Genomic DNA, 19906 nt, shown 5'->3' with positions numbered 1-19906 from the left:
ACTTTACAGATAATGCTATCTCATTCTTACCATGTTCTCATGATGACTTTGAAATACAAGCTTGCTTTCCCATTTGTCACCTTTGCACCTGTGATGGTTTTAGCTTTTCCCCAGCACTTCAACTTGTCTTCCTTTGATGTACCTTGAGACTTCTTGCTCTAGCATCGACAACACTCACACACCGACCAGAGCCCTGTTGGGTTTGACAGGGAAAGAGGGACACATGCACAGAACCTGCATGGACTTGATCTATTTTTCAGCCATGTCAATTTTTCCTAGGTAGCAGGGATAAAGGGAATGTTCTTGGCTAACAAGAAGATTGACAACCAAGTGAAAACTTTCATCACCTACAATAAAGGGAGAGACTGGAGTTTGTTGCAGGCTCCACACACGGATCTGAGAGGAAATCCCATTCACTGTCTCCTAGTAAGTACCTGAGGGGGAAACTTGGGGGGGTGGTAATATCCAGAACAATCTTTTTCTACCAGGTAACACAAGAAAGAGGGGGCAGCTCCCCTTTCCATGCAATGTGTCTCATGGAGTGCAGCACACCAGGCTGGGGGTGCCAGGGGGTAGGTATTGCAAGACATGGCATTGTAATTTAGCTTAATTTAATTTCTGGAGTAGAAGTAAGCATCGTGGATCAGCTTCCTTCTGCACAACTGATGGTGTCCCCTTAAATAGCAGGTGAACTGGATGCTGTGTCTGCGCAGTTGATTCTCTGGACACTAGATGGGAGGCGTGAGCTATTGTAGCTCAGAAACTTTAAGGGCTCTAATAACTGGAGACAGGCTCAAAGGAAAATAGAGCTCTGATTTCTTTCAGGCCTCTCTGTTGACATTAATATTTATTAACATTTATCATTTTCTCTTTGAGCTCAGAAGTGAGAATTGACACATTCATTCAAATATATGTATAGCTTTATGTTGATGTAAATTGTATCTGTCTCTGTACTTATTGATATAGATACGCATGTAGTTAAGTCTTTAATCATCATTATATGCAAACAGTTTTCAAGAGGGAAAGTGAAATATAAGCAATGTGAATATAATTGGAGATCTGTATCAAATTAGAAAACTTAGACTTATATTGACATATTTTTCAGCCAATGCAATCTATACTCAGGAGTGGACTAATACTCAGAGCCCCTGTATTTGGGATTCTCAATAGCTTTCATATTACACAAATTCTAACATTGTTCCGGGCAGAATCAGGGACACTATTTAGACAGCTCTTCCTCCTGCTGGCCTGTACCTATATGTTGCTTTCCATTAAAAAAAAAAAGTTTCTCATTTTGAGACTGTTTGTTAAAATCTGCATCGGAATTACATTTTGTAGCTGAATGCTGCACTAATCTCTTAACTGAATGTCATGCACTATTGCAAGAGCAAAGAATAAATATTTGAAGCTGTTCAAATAATTGATTTTTTGATTAAGCCAAAATACAAGCCTTATATTTTCTACCGAGTTTGGAAAAAATAAATAGGGAGGACTGGGGTTCAGAGAGATGAGTTATTTGAGAGCATGACTAAATTTGTTTGAGTTCGTGTTCTTCTTTCAAGATTTTAAAAATTGTAACTAAGTGCATTTTATGAGGTAAAACCAAAAAAAGATGATATTTAGAAAACTTTGCAGATGTAAAACAACTTAATTTTTGGAAGGGACTATCTAAAGAAGCCTTTGTGTTTCAAATAGATTGTAAATCCGATTATTTCATGCTTTCCCACTGCTGGTTTTCAGATAAATGTCTCTAACCCTAGCTCAGGACACAGCAATGACGTATGTTCCAGAGAGTTGTTAGAATGGGATCTACCATTTCCCAGAGTGACAGGTTGGTCCCCAGCTTGCGGGTGCAATGCTGTGTCCTCTGTGCATCTGGTCTTTAAACTTAAACTCAGTGAGAGTTAAAACAGAAATAAGTACATAGCAGCTAAATTGGCAGCTAAGGGGGTTAAGAGGGAATCTGGTTGAAGCACAAGGCGAGCCAGACGGAACCCTCCCTCTACTGACACTTTGCTTAAGGTAGTTTTTTCAAAGCAACTCAGAATTCTTTGCATTTTTTTTTTGAGACAGCTCTGAATAATGAGGATGGAGGAAAGCAATGAAATTTCATCTAATCCCAGGGTTTTGTTTTTCTTGTTTATACCACTTGTTTTCTAAGATGAATACACTTAATCTTCATAAAAAAACTGCCAAGGTATTTTATCTCAAAGATGCTGGTTTAGTTTGATACTTATCATGTGTTGTGAAGTAGTTAGCTGAGAAGTAATTCTGTCTGGTAAGAAATGGGCATCTGCCCAGGAGAGTTAATCAATTAACTTTCAAGGATGGACTAGTTGTTCAAACACTGGGATGAATCTCAGGAGAATCTTGATTCAGTGTTTAGGCAGGCCTATCTCCAATTTCCTGCATGACCTTGGGCCAGTCATTTATTTTCTCTCTGTCTCACTTCCCCAGACATCTGTTTATTCCCTCCCGCATTTTGTCTTGTCCATATGTATTATATGGATTTCAAGACAAAGACCCTCTTCTTGTAAGGGGGAGACATTCATACCATCTGCTACGGAGTAGTTTAAGCATTTAAGGGAGGTGTTTGGAATAGCTCTCTTGAAGTGTTTATCTCTCTCCGTTACTCCTCGCTGTTGCAGGTGAGAAAATACTTTGACTCCCCCTAGGTTTGGGAATGGTGTCTAGTATCATCCTTATGTTATAATACTCTGTCCCACTTCTGATCAGGTACAGCCACTAATAGCTGGTTTGTGTGTTTCATGCCATTGGAGACAGTTCAGGTGGGCTTTGCAGAACAGCCAAGAAGTGGGGTTCTGGACATTTATGAGAAAACTGCTAAGGAATGAGGGGAACATAAAAGTTCTGGCTTGAAAATATTAGGAAGGAAGTAATGGACTCTAGCAGAACTGTAAAAACTATGGCAGTGAGCAGAGCAGTGGGATATGTCACCTATGCTTTGTCTTCTACCTAGGTTTTAAATGCTCCAAGCTGTGGTCGTCTTTCCCTTAGTGGTGGTGCAGCAGGTAGCACAGCTGGGTACTGGGCAATGACAGGGAAACCCAAAGCTGGTGATTCTGATGATAATAATGATTTCAGTAGCTTGTTGGTAACAACAAAAGGGATAGAGACAATTGATGAAAATTCTGAAAATCAGGGTGAGATGTCTGTATGTGAATTAAGTATGATAGAACACAAACCAGCTGGAAAAATACCTGTTAATGAACTCTATAAGGACAGAGATGGAGAAGGTATACATCAGAGATGAGGAAGAGAATGCTAACACAGTGAGGAATTGGGATGGCCATGGACAGTAATTTTAGGTGTTTGGCTAGGAGCAGAAAGGCTGGCTTTACACCATACCCAGTTGTCACTAGAGACTCTAAGCATTACTGCACTCCAACCAATAAGAAGTCATACCACTGAAAAGATCATCTGTCTGCTTAGACAGATGGCCTGGATTTTAATATTTGAGATATATATTCCATTTTTATGTACTATATCTGTTAAATGAGACTAATTTGAAAGAAAACCTCTGGTAGCACAAAGATTTTAGTCTAACAAGGTCTCATTTGAGTTGGGAACTGACTGAGTTGCCATTTGCTTCTGTCTTCAGAATGCTGAAGTGGGCTTGGAACATGTGAATATTAAAAATATGTTCTCTATTTAGTCTTCTCACAACCGATAAAAATGTAAAAGGAAAGAACTCATGCTCTTGCAATGCTTTTCCACTTCCTGCATTCATGTCAGCTCAATTTGTTTTCCACTCCCTCCCGGCGCCCCCAGGCTGCTCCAGCGGCTGCCCTCGCAAGGCTGTCAGATAGAGTTAGGCTGCTCAGTACATTCCGCTTGGCAGATTGTGTTCCCTTCTGCACAGACCATGTCCCCTTTTCCCATCTCACATAAGTGAGAGCTTCCATCCCTCCTTACCACTCTCATTTGCCGTTGCCAAAAGAACCCTGCCATTCTGCACAGGGGAATTTACATGTCAGAATCATAGTCACCTGCTTTGAGATGGGATGGATAAGTGGTCTTCCTCCAGTGACCTATGGGACGAGGTCTCCTGCAGGGTACGTCTGCAGACCCCCCCCAGACTCTTGGGGCTGCAGGTCTAGTCTTTTAACAGCTGGTATTAGACAGAAAAACCTGCCTCCTTAGAGTCTGAACGCCCTTCCACATAGCCTCTCCTTCTCATCTTATAGAGCTGGGTAAGCTGTACCATGGGCTTTGTTCTAGTTATGTTCCTGTGTGATGTCCACCTTGGCTAGGTCAGTTTGCTTTAGGTTTTCTTGCCAGTATTTTTCCCCCTCTCTTCCCTTAGCATGTTCCATGAAGGGGTCTTCATGAGATTTGGAAGAAAAAGTACTGAAAATAAAACCCAGGCAAAGGAAATAATTATTAGGAATTTTCAGAAATTATGACAATACAGTTTAGGAGGGAATTGTAATGACAATTTTGGAAATCTACCTTTCTGACTTACCCTCTTGCTCACCTGATTTATTCTGTACCATTCCTGTCTTTGCTGAGTACCCAGCATACAAAATCAATAGCAAATAGGTGAGGTTTCCATGGGTGTATTTGTATTGAAATCTTAAAGGTCAAATCCAAATGGGCGATGAAGCACTGTTTTAAATAACTTTGAAACTAACACTTTCCAGTCGTGGTATTTCTTTGTATTTATTGCAGTGCAGTGCAAAACAGAGCCATATGCCAAAAAGAGTCAAGAAATGGTATGACACTGTCTGAATTAAGTTGTTTTTCCTGACTAATTAGTGGTGATTCAGCACCACACAAGTAGGGTTATGTTGCTTCTTGTTGCAGAGATAGCTTGGGCACTGCTGCTCGGAGAGTCATTTTGTACCTGCATCCTTGTTTGCTTCTCACAGAGGTAGGAGTCAGAAGAGCTGGGTAGTCCCTATCATCACCTGCCCTTGCAAGCCTGGTTCCCTCCTTTGAGGGAACAGGCTCAAAATCTTGTCCTTGGGAGACAGTTTCAACCTGGTGAATCCGTTTCCCAGTGGGAACAGGTTGTGTCAGAAAATGATAGCAAAGTGACGGTGTCTTTCTAAGGGTGATTGAATGCAATGATGAGGAAGAAATATAGGAGGACACTCTATGTTTCTAAGCCTGTAGAAATAAGTTCGTGCATTGTTGTATCTGCTTTTTACTTTTACTTCCCCTTTCTCCATAGCCCTATTGCTCCCTTCATCTTCACTTGAAGGTCTCAGACAACCCCTATACCTCAGGAAACATCGCCAGCCGAGACACTGCCCCCAGTATTATTGTAGCTTCAGGTATGAAATGTTTAAAGATCACCTGTGTGTGATGTGCAAACACTGACAAAATCTGGATTTTGTGGTGCGTGTTGAGTGATTGTGAGGTGTCACACCACTAGTATTGGGAAAGAAGGTTGGCTTTCAAATGAAAGTCCTTATGGACCTTCAACTTGTCATATGGCTTTTTATGGAAACTGACCTTCAAGACCAAGGAGATCACGCCTAATCCTCTACTCCTGTGAACATAAGACTCAAATTAGGGCATTTTCTTTGCATTAGAGGTGTATAGAGTTGTATGTGTTTGGTCTTTTATATATATATTTTCTTCAAACTGAAATCCCTTTCCCTTCCCTTTCCCCCTTTCCTTTCCCCCCTCCCCTTCTCCATTCACTTCTCCTTTTCCTTTTCCCTCATTATCCTCCCCAAACTAGAGGTTCTATAATTACAAAAGGTAAATATACACATTTACTCCTCTGATTTTTTAGTTCTAGTGTTTCTGAGAGTATTCCAGTGCTAACTAATGCTTATCTTACAGGTAATATAGGCACTGAGCTATCAGACAATGACATCAGCATGTTTGTTACTTCTGATGCTGGGAACACTTGGAGGCAGGTAAGTGACACAGAATCACAGGTCTAAATACTAATCACAGGAAATTGTTATAAAAGTAGATTCAATCTGTCACTTAATTTTTGTTTCATTTGGTTCAGAGTAGTTTTTTGCAAACCTTTAAAAAAGAGTAAACTTCCCTTCTGAAAGGTACAGAAATGCTCAAAGAAAAAGACTATGTTGTTAGACTTTGTATTAAAGAAAATTGTTTTAGTAATTCTACTCAGAGTTTGACTTCAGTTTAACCCTGTGGCAAAGAGAACAGCATAAATTATAGATATTAAGGGGAAAGAATGTGTTACCTTTTACTGTTGTACAACCCTTATACCAGTCAAACTATTTTGCTCATTATCCATGATTATACTTTCCTGAAAATCAGTAGTTGCACTGGTCTACTTTTCCTCTCTCCGTATGGGACTCATTTCACCTGCATTGAGTTGTCCAAAGTTCAATGTCCATATAAACAAATTATTTTGCCTTGCTGTTAAACTAATGGAGAACATGACAGAATTAAGTTCACTTTGTTAAAGCTACCTTCATAAAGCTACCTCTTCTTTACTTGTGGAAAGAGACTGAATGTTGAAGTTAAATTAAGATCCTAATATTTAGTGTTAAGAAATACACTATAATGTGTTTATCTTCAGATCAGGAAATTCCATTACTCCTATTTTTTGAATGGGATATCAAGTCATGCAGAAAAAGAATAACTTTCTCAGACAGACAAATGCTGCTATATAGACTAGAGGGCAAATGTTTGCAGAGAGTTAATACAAAAAAGGGAAAGAAAAAGAAAATCTTTTCAAATATTTGATATTCCAAGAATCTAATTATTTTGCAATGTTTGACTAGCCCTCATTTTTCTGTCTACATCAATTATGTGAGATAGGGCCAGATATGTGCAAGCACATGAAATTCTTCTTTAAACAGAAATTTGTCATTGAAAGAAAGGAAATTGTTGATCCTTGCAAAAAAAACATGCTTCTAACTTTCTGTGAGAGGCAGAATGCATTTTCCAAAAAACTGGGAAAACTGGGGGGGAAAAAACCCCAAACAATAAAATACAGAATACAGAAACCATCTCTATAATTTCCTCTAATCTGTAACTTCATTAGCACATACCTGTCCTCTATCATGATCGTACTTTAAAAACTATGCAATTTTCTTGATACTAAGAAGAATAGATTTAAATAGATACTTTTTTTTCCAGATCTTTGAGGAAGAGCACAGTGTTCTCTACTTGGATCAAGGTGGAGTACTTGTTGCCATGAAACACACATCTCTACCTATCAGACACCTCTGGTAATGACTCCTTCTGTGCTAAATGTCTGCTCTCCCTCTTTTCAGATGCAGGAAATGGGCAGTTAATATGCATCCAGTTTTCTGTAGCTATAACCTAGGCAATATTAGTTCAGCTACTGGCAAACATTAACTCAGATAAAGCTAAGAAGTCCTGGCAGGTCCAGTTTACATAATTTTAGCTCAACCAGATCTAAGATACTGTCAATATAATTCCACAACACTCCTGGTTTACCACAACTTGGTTTCTTGAGTTTGGTTGTTTATAAAATATATACATGGTTTATGCCTTTGTCTCTTATTAAATTGATAAAGTATTCTTTAGTTTCAAAATTATTGATTAACTTGTCTTCTGTGTGGCAGGCAGCACTTGTGAACCAGAATTTTCTTGAATAGATTCAGGGTTACATAGCCAATAAGTCTAAAGTGTCCTCATTAGTTAGCACTCTTGAGCTTAGAAGGTAGAATACAGTTTTTTGCTGGTTTACCTTATTTACTTCCACTACAGTCAGTGTCTTATCAAAATCTGAAACACACAGACCCAAGTCTTAACAAATGATGAGCAGTTCTAAGCTTTCACTTACGCTCATGCTGGGAGGACTGCTGGTCTGAAGAGTCAAAGCTCTCATGCTCCAGAAAACTAACCTCCTTAAAATGTTTAATGTTGGGGACCCAGAAATGGGATGCTCAAAATCACTGGTCTATTTTTTAAAAAATCTTATCCCTAGGCTACATTTTGCCCTTAAAGCATCAATCTCTCACATAGCTATTAGTTTTTACGACTGAAATATTGGTCATGGGTTAGTGGTATGATGCCAAACAAGTCTGATCAGTGCTCTGGCTTATGATGCTTCCCCCAAAAAATAGTTATTTAAAGGACTGAAAAGTCATTATCCAAAAAGAGAAACTTCTCCATAGCAGCTGTAGTGGACTAGAGAGTCTCCTCAAGTAAAGTAGGAGAGTAAGGAAAGAAGACACTTATTCTGCTTTCTCTTCCAGGTTAAGTTTTGATGAAGGGAGATCTTGGAGCAAGTACAGTTTCACATCCCTCCCACTATTTGTAGATGGAGTTTTAGGGGAACCTGGAGAGGAAACTCTCATCATGACGTAAGTGAGCATGCCATGATGCTGTTGTTCATGAGACCTGCACCATAAATATCTTACAAGGGTTGTTCATAACAATAGCATTTCTGATTGGGGACCAAACCAAGTACTAACTGAAGCCAGAAGTGTGCAGTCTTCTGTTGCTAAATCATCAGTTTATTTCTGATATGATTGAGGGAATGACAACATGGTTCCTTGCAAACTGCAAACACATTATCACTTAGCTTATCAACATGAAATGTGACTCCTCAAATTGGATGTGATATAAAGCAGAGTTACTGTTGACAGATGAATATTTGAAAGAAAGATGGTGAAGTATTTTTATAACTGTGTTTTTGCTGCTACATTCTTTTTTTTAACTGAGACAGAAAAGTGAAGACATTCTTCTGTAAAAATGAATGACAAAACGTTACCTGGGGGCTGACTCATAAAAAATTATGTTTAGTTTCAAAGTGGTGTGCTGAGTTCTGTATGATGCATAAATCTGGACTCATCGTGCCAGGAACTATGTCATTTTACTTGAGGTCAGATTTGCAAAAACAGGAGGAAAATTCGGTTTCTGACTGACCTGTAATAGGCAGAATTTGTGGCTTGGAAACTAAACTCAGTTAATAAAGATGTATAAAGAATGTTTCCTTCGGGTTCTGATTTTAATTTATGTGGAAGGAATTCCCAAAACTTATAATTGAGATAAAAATCCTATAGGTATTACTGTCTCCAGCCCCACATCAAGTCTTCTCTTGAGTCTTTGCTTCAAATAGAGTCTTTTTGGGTATTCTCAAAAGTGGGAGGGTCTTGATGAACAGAATAAGCACTAAAAGCAATTTTTAATATGGTTATAGATATTTAGTAGACTAAGTTTCACTTTCACTATGTCAGTCAAGTGAAAATGAGTAGTACTATCACTCCTGAAGCAATTGATCTCTGTTGGAAATTGTGGGTAACTGTACCTCTGTAACTACCAGACTCCATCAGGTGCTTCCTTTTACTGTATGTTCTTTCTGCTGCATCCTGTAGTGTGTTTGGACATTTCAGCCACCGCTCAGAGTGGCAGCTGGTGAAAATAGACTACAAGTCCATTTTTGATCGGAGATGTGCAGAAGAGGACTACAGGCCTTGGCAACTCCATAGCCAGGTGAGAGGCAAGTAGGCTGAGATCTGACCTGAACTAGCTAATGATTCTACAGTTAAAGGTCAGCATGATCCAATATCCTTTCCTGTCAGTTTGGCATATGAGATTGTCCCTTACTGGATGGGTCCATTTTGTTACATCAATGTTGGCCTCAGATTTAGATTCTGTGAGCCCTGAAGGATAAACACCTGTCTTTTGGGTATCATCCTCTATGCAGGCAATTAGCTCAGACTTAAAGGATACATCGACAGTAGAAGCACTGCCACTGAGGCCTGAACTCCTTCACTCTTACTCCTCCCATCTAATTTCCCTGTCCTTACCTCCTTTCTCTTTCTCTGTCCTTCTGCGTCCTCAGAGCCAGTGTCTTAAGACCATTCTAGTTGGGTCCCCTTAGCCTCATTGCCCACTTGGTTTCATCCCTGTTCTGCCTCTATCTGTCATGGGAGTTGGACACTTTGTTCCCCAGCTCAGTGGCCCCTCTGCCTTGTCCTGATGCAGCTGCTGCATCACTCTTGGAACCATTGATTACATGCCTATCAAGGTAAGGTGCTCTGCACCTGCCCTGGGGCACCTTTCCAGTTCTGCCAAGTTTGACACAACAACCTGTTTTATATCAGGTTAGAATAAAATATGGCCCAAGTTCTGTGGTTATATAAACACCACAGGCTCCATTAAAGTCTAAGGCAAAGCACACATTTATATCATCAAAGGTTGTCGTTCTGTATGTGTCTTGCTGGGCAAGAATTTAGAATATGAAATGAAAGTAACTTGACTCAGACTTGCTGCTCACACAAGGCAAAACTCTACACTAAAGAGACCAGTTATTACTTAGATCTTTAGATGCTGAAAATCAGTACAGTTCCTTGAATTTCAAGGAAGCACAACATTTTACACCAGTTGCTATTCAGGCTCTTCTGTTTGATGCCATTAAATTATCAAATCAAAGCCACAAAAAATTTTTTTGCAATGATTTTAACAGCATAAAAGGTAATAACTGAGACTTCTCTGTATTTTGTTCTTTACTTTCTTGTACTTGCATGAGCGAAAATATCAAGAATTTTGCAGTATTTCTTTGAGGATGCTGGCTTTGGAGCTTGCAGAACTATTTTTAGGAAGACTACTGTGTAATCTTGCCTTTTGAATTCCTTTCCATTGAGATTGCAAGGCTGAGCCTTGTTCCCTAGATAGAAATATTTAGCAGGGTGCTGAATACAGGGAGTTTTAGCATCCACATAACAAGTCAAACCCAGTAAAACTCGAACTCATCCATAGAAAGTATTTACATAAACACATTTTACTGGTTTCTGTTGAATGAAATTATTCCCAAAGAGATCAGACTAAAGAAATAGACCTGCTCTGTGTCTCAGATTGCAGAGGGATGTTTCAGTTGCTGTGAAATGGGCCTGGATCAATTGCTCATTGGGTTTGGAATAAATTCAGCTCTGAATCAGATACATAAGTAACCTCAGATAGTTTCTTAGTGTGTATTGGAAAAGCTGGTTTAGTCTCAGTTAAAGCTTCAGTAGCTTCAATTAGCTCCAGTGTACTGAGATGGCATTTGACTTCCCGTCCTCTTCCCTTGAGTAACACCTCCCATTGCACAGGCTTGGAAAAAACAGGTGACACAAATAGCCTGGTGGGCGTCAAAGAAATATTTTTGGTTTTGTTTCTAGGGAGAAGCTTGCATCATGGGAGCCAAAAGGATCTACAGGAAGCGCAAGTCAGAGAAGAAATGCATGCAAGGAAAATATGCTGGGGGTATGACCTCGGAGCCATGTGTGTGCACGGAGGCTGACTTTGACTGGTGAGCAGTGGGCACAAGGACTGCGTGCTCTCTACCACAGCAATGCAGAGCTCACTTGAGAGGCTGTAGGCTGGCTGAGAGTAGATATTAATAAACATGTAAGTGTCAAAATAGGTTGCTCTTTGATAGTGCAGGTATGTCAAAGGAAGGAAAAGTGGAATAGATATCTGTAATCTTGAGGACTCCCACAGAATTGATGCAGAGCAGACCATTCTCCAGGTCACATCTGAGCTCTGTGCACCATTGAGATAACAAGATAAATTTAGCATATCTAACCTCAGCAAGGACCAGGGGTGGCTGTGAAAGTAGTATAAAGACATATTGTCTTTATACATTTTGTGTAAAAAACAAAATAAACTCTTCACACCCAAACATACATATATCTGAGTAAAAGTAAATATATGCGTATGCAAAGTAGGCCTTCTGCTTCCAGAAATCAAATATCTCAGAAATTCCTGGGTCATTTGTTATATCTGAACCATCATGTTTGATAGTATCCAGCAGATATTGCTTTCATGGTGTGATAAAATGTTCAGCTGCTGGTTTCATTTCAAGATTACTGCTGACTCACACCAATTTGCACAAAAAAGGCAGGGAACCACATTATTGAAATCTCTTTTTTGCCTCTTTTCTCCAAGTCTGAAAGTCCTGAGTATCTTGGATGAGAGAAATGGTGGCTCTTTGACTAATAAACCCCCTTTGTTCCTCACCCAGCTAGATCTATACCATGCTACTAATTAAACCCAGAATCCGTAACGTGAACCCTGAAGAGGTTAATCCTATCAATATTTTGTTTCTTGATATATGAGTTTATTCCAGGAGCATGGAAATTTAAAGCATTTCCCTTCTTGCTTTTCCAAAAATACAAGGTTTTTTTCTATATAAAATCATACAATCGCAGGAAGCTTTTCCATGTGCAAAACAAGTAAATCCTTTTGCACCAAACAATAACAATTATTAGCATATTTGGGCACTGATTCTCTGAATAAGGTTTCCTGGTGATTTCCTCATCTTGCACTGAGTTCTTTGCTAGGGAGAAGGTACCTCAATTCTGTATGTAGTTTATCATTTAGGTGTCCAAAAGTCCTGGATTTCAACCATTTAACATTACTCTAGTGATGTAAAAAAGATAACAGCCAAACAACAACAAAAAAAACCCAAGAAACCTGCAACAAACCAAAACAAATACAAAAAACCCAAACAAACAAAACAAAAACAAAAAAAACAAACCATCATTAACAGGAAGGAAATTCCCTGAAGATTTTGACCCTCTTGTTGAGCATGCAGTACAATGCTGAGCCAAACTTATGCCGCCGTAAAATAGTTGATAGAATTGATTTACAGTCAGTTCATTAGTGATTAAATCTTTGGCAGTCATAAGGGACATGCATACCTGAAACACTTCTGATAAAAATATGCTTTTCTTCCAGAACTTCTTTCTTAGAATATATATTTTTATTTCATTAAAACTGATTGTGTGGTTTACTATGACAAAACTTTGTTGCTAGGTACAGAACAAAAGTACCCCAGTGACATTTGCTAGGGGAAATATGCTTTTATTTCTTTAATGTTCACCTCAAGGAAATTTTCTCCACTGCTGGGTTGGGGGAGAATCTTCAAGAGAGTGCTTGGATGCTTGAGGATGCATAACAGCCACTTACAGTTCACACACATTAACAAATCCCCTCAAATCTATTGGAAGAGGCAGAATTAGGACCTTCCTGACCTAGAAGAGCTTTCCTCCTTCTGATAGAATCAGTTTTGGTTTGGACTGTCGTGATCCCCTCCAGTTCTTCCTGAGCTCATGTTATTCCTACAGTCCTCAGATCTGGATTTCTTCTTTACCCGTTTCAGCTTCCTTCCCTACTGCCTCTGATGAAAAAAGACTGAAATATTGCTTTAAGCATCCAGTTCAGAAATGTTTACCAGCAATATTCACCAGGAACATAATTTTACATAGATTTGCCAGACTAAACTCCACAGGGAATAGAAGACAGAAGTTTATCTGTGAAGGAGAAAAGAGATGGCAAGAAAAAAGCAATTTTGCTGTCTGCTAAGAAAAGCGAAGCTGCTGCTGCTGCACCACTGTAACTTGCAGTGCCTATCTTGTTGAACTCTGCACTAGACTTCACTTCCAGTCCACCCTGCAGCAGTTGGAAGGAGTTTTGGAGGAAAATCAGTAGAGGTATTCTTGCTGTGGAAGAATGTCTTCTGTGGGGTCTTTCCTTTGGTGGAAGAAGGAAGCACTTTCATCATCCTCACTCCTGACATTTCAGAAGTACTTTTGAATTCTCTTTTTTTTCTTTTTGCTGGGCAGGGCTCTTAATTGAAGGAGATTGAAGGGGACATGTATCCCCAGGCAGGGAGAAGCCCCTTAGCTGCCTGCACTTGATTTTTCAATCTTAAAATAAACTGGGCAGCCTTTTATATTAACGTCCATGGTTACAGGACCCAGAATCGCATATAGAGTTGAAGAAGACAACAATGCCTGTTATTGTGCTGTCTTTTCTGTTTAAACACTAAATTTGTATGGGGAAAATTTTACTGTCTAAGCTTGTCAGAGATTGGAGTAAAAAATTGTATCTCTGTGATCAGGTAAAGTGAGAAAAAGAGTTGCATTACTGCTGTTAATCCTGCAAGTGCTCTTTTATCAGTTCAGGCAAAAAGTGCCAGTTATAAAAGGCATAAAGATTTTGTAACGTTTTTTCTCCTTGTAATATCACAGAACTCCAGGTTCATTTCAAATCTGTATGCAGCCCATGGTAGTTCCTTCTCACAGAAAAGGGCACATTTGTTTATTGTTTTACACAGCAACAAAACTGAGTGACATTAGAAATGACTGTAGTTTCTCTAGCCTTGGGAACCTGAACTCTTCTGATAGAAGACATCTTTTGTCACGGGGGAGGACCCAAACGAGCTGGGGACAGTGCTGGAGCGCAGGTGTCTGCTCTCCATGCAGGGGCTGAGGCTCGCAGCCAGAGGGCAATAGCGCTTCAGGAATGGAGGGACTGGGAATGTGCGAGAGCCCTCGGCAAATCTGTCCTAGCAACAGCCTAGAAACTGGAACGTCCTTCTTCATTTAATTGATTTGGGTAAATGGATGACACCGTTACTTCGGTGTTATTAAAACATTAATTTACCCGGTTTCCTTACATTGTGTTCCTTCCTGCGGTCTGAGCATTATTGCTGCAATATCTCTTCAGTAGAAACACCTCCTAGACACAGATGGAAATCTTTGGTGGTGTTCATCCTTCAGCTACCTGCCTCCCAGATCCTTTAATAGAAACTCTGTCTCACTGTCAGTCCTCCCTCTGAACCCACTGTCATTAATATTGAGGACTTCTCCTGTCAGCATTCCCATATCTCACATGTTCATGAGAGGTATGAGCCTGTTGATACTGGTGCTAATGATTTTGGGTAGCCAGAGAGGCACGAAGGAACCTTAGTGCTGTTGGGAATCAGGTCTATTTACTTCACTGATGATATCATCAGGGATCTGGCTGGCTCTTTTTTTTATTGTCTGGCACTTAAATTACACCCCTGCCTTCCAGGTTTAGTTCTTATGCTAAAACATCAGAGTCCTGCATCATGAGAAACTGTTCTGACAAACGACAGGGAGGCAGAGGACAGATACTGAGTGTGATTAGATTCTGTTGGCTTCATGTGTCACCACTCATCAGTTCTGATGATTGTGCAGGTGCCAGTTCTGAAATACACATACATTTACACCCTTAGGTTAACTAACTTTGCTTTCTCATTGAGGCACGCTTGGTTAGCTAAGAAATGACAGTTTTGAATGAATTTTTAGTTCATTTTGAGTGCTTGTGGAAAATGCAAGTTTACTATGCAAAGTCTACAGTGAATCTCTGCACCTTTGAGGGCCTGGATATCTACCAGGCATGGATTTACTGGGAAGATTATGGGGATTTTAGGTTCTGTATTTACATAGGCTGGTATAGCTTGATTTCAAATACTGTGATGCAATTATAATCATACACCTTTGTAGATCCACAATTCAGACTATAACTGAATCCATCCTTCTCTGAGCTTAATCCCATGTCAGACTCTGTAGAACAACTTCCCTTTAATACAAATCTACACTTGCATCATAGTTAAATATTAGACAATGGTATTAAGTGAATAAAAAGGTGATAAGACTTTTACATGGCTGTGACCACAGTTATTTTTTTCTACCGGGGCTTTTGGAAACTGCAGAACAAAGGTGACTATTTTCAGAGATACCTCGATTATGCCCTATTTAATGTCTGAAAAGTTTGGAAAGCACAGCCTACAAAACCATTTTCAGCCTTTTCAGCTTCTGGCACAGTCTACCTTAAGGTGAAGCTGTTAATATTAAAGAAGTCCTGTTGCTACATGCTAAGTCATCTCTTGGTTTTTTGATGGCATGCATGTGGCAGTCACTCATCTGACTTAACTGGTTATTTCTATATCTTAGGGCAGTGTGATTTTAATAATTTCGAATTAACAGTTCTTCCATGACAGTATGTTTATCAGTTCTGTATTCAAACTACAGACTTCCTTAAGGAATTTCTTTTCTTTTGATTATTAACTGTGCTGGAAATAACATTAGATAAAGGCATTTATCGGAAGCTTTGAGTAGGGATGCAGAAATTCTGGAATGAATTTGTATCTAATTACAGAGAAGAACTTGCAATTTTACTTGACTAAGACCAATAGGATTCCAAGTTAAACCAGTGAAATTGGCCAAGGTAAAAACATAATCAGTGAGAGCCACAGGATAGGTTACTTCATACTGATAAAGCAATCCCTGATGGCAAATGCTCCACTCCTTTTTGATAGGTACATTATCTATGTCACCTGAGTTCTTTTCAGGCAGGCACAAAATATCATCAATATATGCAAATTCCAATTCCCAGTTACCAGGCAATGACTCAGCTAGCTGATTGCAGTCTGAGGCTGTTGCCTTCCCCATCTCCAGATTTTGCTGTACTGGCTCGTGCTATGGCAATCCAATTGATGCTAATGCTTGTTGATTGCTACAAAGCCTGTTGTGCCAAATTGTAGGCAGCAATTTGTTGTCAGCATCAGTGTTCTGCATGCACCAGCCTGTAGCCAAGGAATTCATTAGATTCCAAGACTGCGGAGGTGAACAGGCAGCTGCTGCATCTGTAGAGGGATATGGAATAGAAATTCATGTCATTTACTGGGATGATATTTCTGTAGGGCCTTAATGAGCCAGATGATTTGCAAGCCTGAAAACAACACTGAAACTTCTGTGCTTATAACTGTTTCTGCTGTGGAAAATCCTATGGTTTCTTTCTCTTGACTTTGAGAAATGTGATCTAAGTACAGTCAAAACTAGTTAAGTCAAGCTTAGCTTGCCCAGATGTTCAGGTAGTATTACGAACAAAAATAGTAGCTTGAATCTAGATGCATGTAAAGTAAGAAATCTCAGACTACTGCATTAAATTAGGCTGTGAGTACTGATCCCCTCTGAGGCAGATTTCACTGTATTAGTTTGTTTTGTTTTCACTTAACTGATTACAGAATATTGTGTGTGTACAGTCTTACAGCTTTTTAATTAGAGTCACACATGATAACTTAGGAATACAGTGCTGCAGAGTGTTTACAAATGAATTACAAAAATACAATAGTCCCACTTGTATGTAAATATTTGTTTTCTCTAAGCAAATCAGAATGGTGTTATTCTTCATTACAAAGTGTATTCTGCAGCTATAGTGTTCTTATTCCAACAAGGATGATTATAGAAGCACATGGCAGTGGGAGAACAGGCTGGCTGATGCTTCCAAAGCAATTAAGCAACATTCAGTCACTAGCATCTGAGTAAATAGATTGGTGAAAACTCAGTCAAAAAAAATGAGGGAAAGACCATTTAGGTCATCTACTTCATTGCTGTTTCCTAGAGTATGTTCTCAATTACTTGTTGTAGATATCCCAAGCACCACAGCTGCCAAAATGTTCCTTTGGAGCAGTCATGCAGCCTAATAGATGTTTAGGAGTTTTCCCAAGCGATATGCAGCTTTAATTTTCTTTTGCTTAATGTCATCTTTCTAATTTCTCCTTTTTAGGATTACGTCAAAACATTTTTTTTCTCAATTCAGAAGGAAAACTTGAGGCAGAAGTAAAAGAATATCAGGCTACTTGATACCAAGATGTTAAAGATAATAATTTTAAAAAGTGCTTTGCAAATAAGTGCCATTTTAAGATCAAGGATTATGTTACAACTGGAGTATTGGAATGGAGTTGGTGGACTCTCTATAGCAGTTTCCAGAAATGAAATCCCATTAACTTCTCCATTATGGACTTAGTAAAAGCTTAGTAAAAGGAATAAGAGTGCTTATCCAACCAAGTAGTCCTCATTACTCAGTGGCTGGAAAGTAACACCACATGTGAATGGAATACTGATTAAAGAGGGGGTTTGTTTGTTTATTCTATAAAAATAACAATTTTTATAGAACCTTTGTTTACCTGGAGTCAGAAACAATTTGAAATTTTGTTTAGTGAAGACAAAGCAAATTTATTCATAGCTAAACCCAAACTGTGTGAAAAGATTACAGTTTGATTAATTGTTTCTAAGACATGATTTTTGGTAACATTTCCTCTTCCAAACAAAAATAGAATGGAAGATCACAGCCTTCTTTTCCATTACCAAATTCTCTGTTAATGCCTTCAGGTGAGATCTCTCTCAGTGGTGTAAATTTTCCTCTACATTCTATTTAATATAATTTCCAAATACAATTAGCTTTTTGGTACTTCAGTTTTCTAAGATATGATTGAGGCAAGGGTGATTTAACTTGGCTTAGATCTCTAGTTTTTATTGTATTTGAGCCTAGAGTTGATCCTGAGAAGCCCTATTAGTCTGTGGAAAGAGAACACCTGATGTAATAGCTCATAAACTACCTGGTCTGGTTCTGCTTGTTTATATTGGGATATATGCAAGGTAACTCCCCCAATAAAAAAAGCTGAAGTGAAATAAACAATCTGTTCTATCAGTGTTAAAAATCAGAAACCCTAGTAAACAGAGGGAGGAAAATTCAAAACTTTTATTAATAGCAGAGGACATGAGCTAATACCTGTATTTGTTCTTTTGGGTTTTTATGTTATGGTTTCTTTTAATGTTAAAACAGTGATTATGGATATGAACGTCACAGCAATGGCCAGTGTTTACCAGCATTTTGGTATAACCCATCTTCCTTGTCAAAGGACTGCAGCCTTGGACAGAGTTATCTCAACAGCACTGGGTAAGTGGCACACAAACCTTTATTTAGCTAAAGCACTCATATGGACTTAGCCCAATTACAACTATAGCTACATTTACTATAGGTGTCTCAAAGCTGGCTGAAGCCCTTGGAACCTCTTCTTCCCTCCTGTATGTTCCAGACTTTTCTCTGAAAGATAATGCCTTAAAGAAACTTGGGGGCAAAACCATAAGGCAAAGACCAAATCATTAGTCTCAGAAAAGTCTCCTCTTAAAATCATGTGAGATCAGGGGAGGCAGAAAAAATGGAAAATAAATTAGTGGAAAGAGATGAAACTGATTTATATGTGGACTAAAGTAATAGATGGGCAGCCAGCCTGAATGCTGATTGTTCTTTGGCTCTCTTGGGAGTCAGTGGAAGATGTAGTTTAAGTTAAGATACTGACAGACTTCATTTATGGTGCAAGTGATTAAAGCAGACAAAGCAACCTAAGATGTGTTTGGGGGTTTTGTACACTCAGAGTCAGGCAGAATTTGCTTTTTGCTTCAACTCTTATTTTCCAGCTCTCAAGGCTTACATCTTTAGAGACACTGGCCTTTCAATAGGAAGTGGAGAACATGTGAGAAAAGTTGTTAAACTTTGCCTAACAGTGTAGTAATGGAATACAATTCCATACTGCATATGTATATAATTTATTTATAACTTTATAGTTATTTAACATGTAACAGATGATATAACTTTATAATTTAGGCAATTTATAAATATATTGCATCAAGACATGCTATGCAGGAAATTATGGCGTGCCATTAACAACAGGATTAACTACTTGTATTTTAGGCACATGAGGAATACTTGGCTGAGGCAAGTGCTAAAATATATTTGGGAATCCATGTTCTTCCAATCTCCTTAGCCTAAAGAAACCTGTTCCCATTTAGCCCTGTTATGCTCTTTGTCAGCGTCTTCCACGCATTTCGCTGTCCCTTTTCAGATACCGGAAGGTTGTTTCCAATAACTGCACGGACGGTGTGCGGGAACGGTACACGGCAAAACCACAGCAGTGCCCCGGCAAACCCCCCCAGGGCCTGCGCATAATCACGTCTGATGGCAGACTGACAGCTGAGCAAGGACACAATGTCACTTTCCTGGTGCAGCTGGAAGAGGTAAGCTCTATTTTACATTGCATTCCAAGCCCTGTGGGTGTGTTTGAGTGTGATTCACCGCAGACAAAGTTTGCAAGGAGGTGAACCAGGAGAGGGTGGTATAAAGTCAGTCAGCCCCATGATGTAGCTGGGTGGAGTTTGCTCTAAAGTGTCATGGATGGTGTATGGAGAGGCTGTTTGGAGTACTGTGGTGCATAGGGTAATAGCTGGGAGAAGCTGATAAAAACTGGGAACTGGTTTAATTTGGGAGTTTCACAGTAGAACTGAAGAGTGCAGTTTTGAATTCTGATCCCCACCCTTAACTATGCTTTTGGCTT

At 39.2% G+C, this 19906-nt stretch overlaps 1 protein-coding gene across 1 annotated transcript in view; it reads left to right on the top strand.

The window, feature by feature from the left end:
- The window catches only part of LOC103753888 (VPS10 domain-containing receptor SorCS1), a 191189-nt gene that overhangs the window by 134408 nt on the left and 36875 nt on the right, over positions 1 to 19906 (top strand). The window contains exons 10-18 of the mRNA XM_029958578.1: positions 280 to 426; positions 5198 to 5300; positions 5818 to 5894; positions 7099 to 7190; positions 8187 to 8294; positions 9309 to 9426; positions 11097 to 11227; positions 18358 to 18471; positions 19418 to 19589. Of these exons, the coding sequence (XP_029814438.1) occupies positions 280 to 426; positions 5198 to 5300; positions 5818 to 5894; positions 7099 to 7190; positions 8187 to 8294; positions 9309 to 9426; positions 11097 to 11227; positions 18358 to 18471; positions 19418 to 19589 (1062 nt within the window). The remainder of the gene's footprint in view (positions 1 to 279; positions 427 to 5197; positions 5301 to 5817; positions 5895 to 7098; positions 7191 to 8186; positions 8295 to 9308; positions 9427 to 11096; positions 11228 to 18357; positions 18472 to 19417; positions 19590 to 19906) is intronic.

The sequence above is a fragment of the Manacus vitellinus genome, unplaced genomic scaffold, assembly GCF_001715985.3.
Source record: "Manacus vitellinus isolate BGI_N305 unplaced genomic scaffold, ASM171598v3 scaffold_15_pilon, whole genome shotgun sequence".
In the NCBI taxonomy this organism is placed as follows: Eukaryota; Metazoa; Chordata; class Aves; order Passeriformes; family Pipridae; genus Manacus; species Manacus vitellinus.
This window is presented reverse-complemented; position numbering and strand designations above follow the sequence as displayed.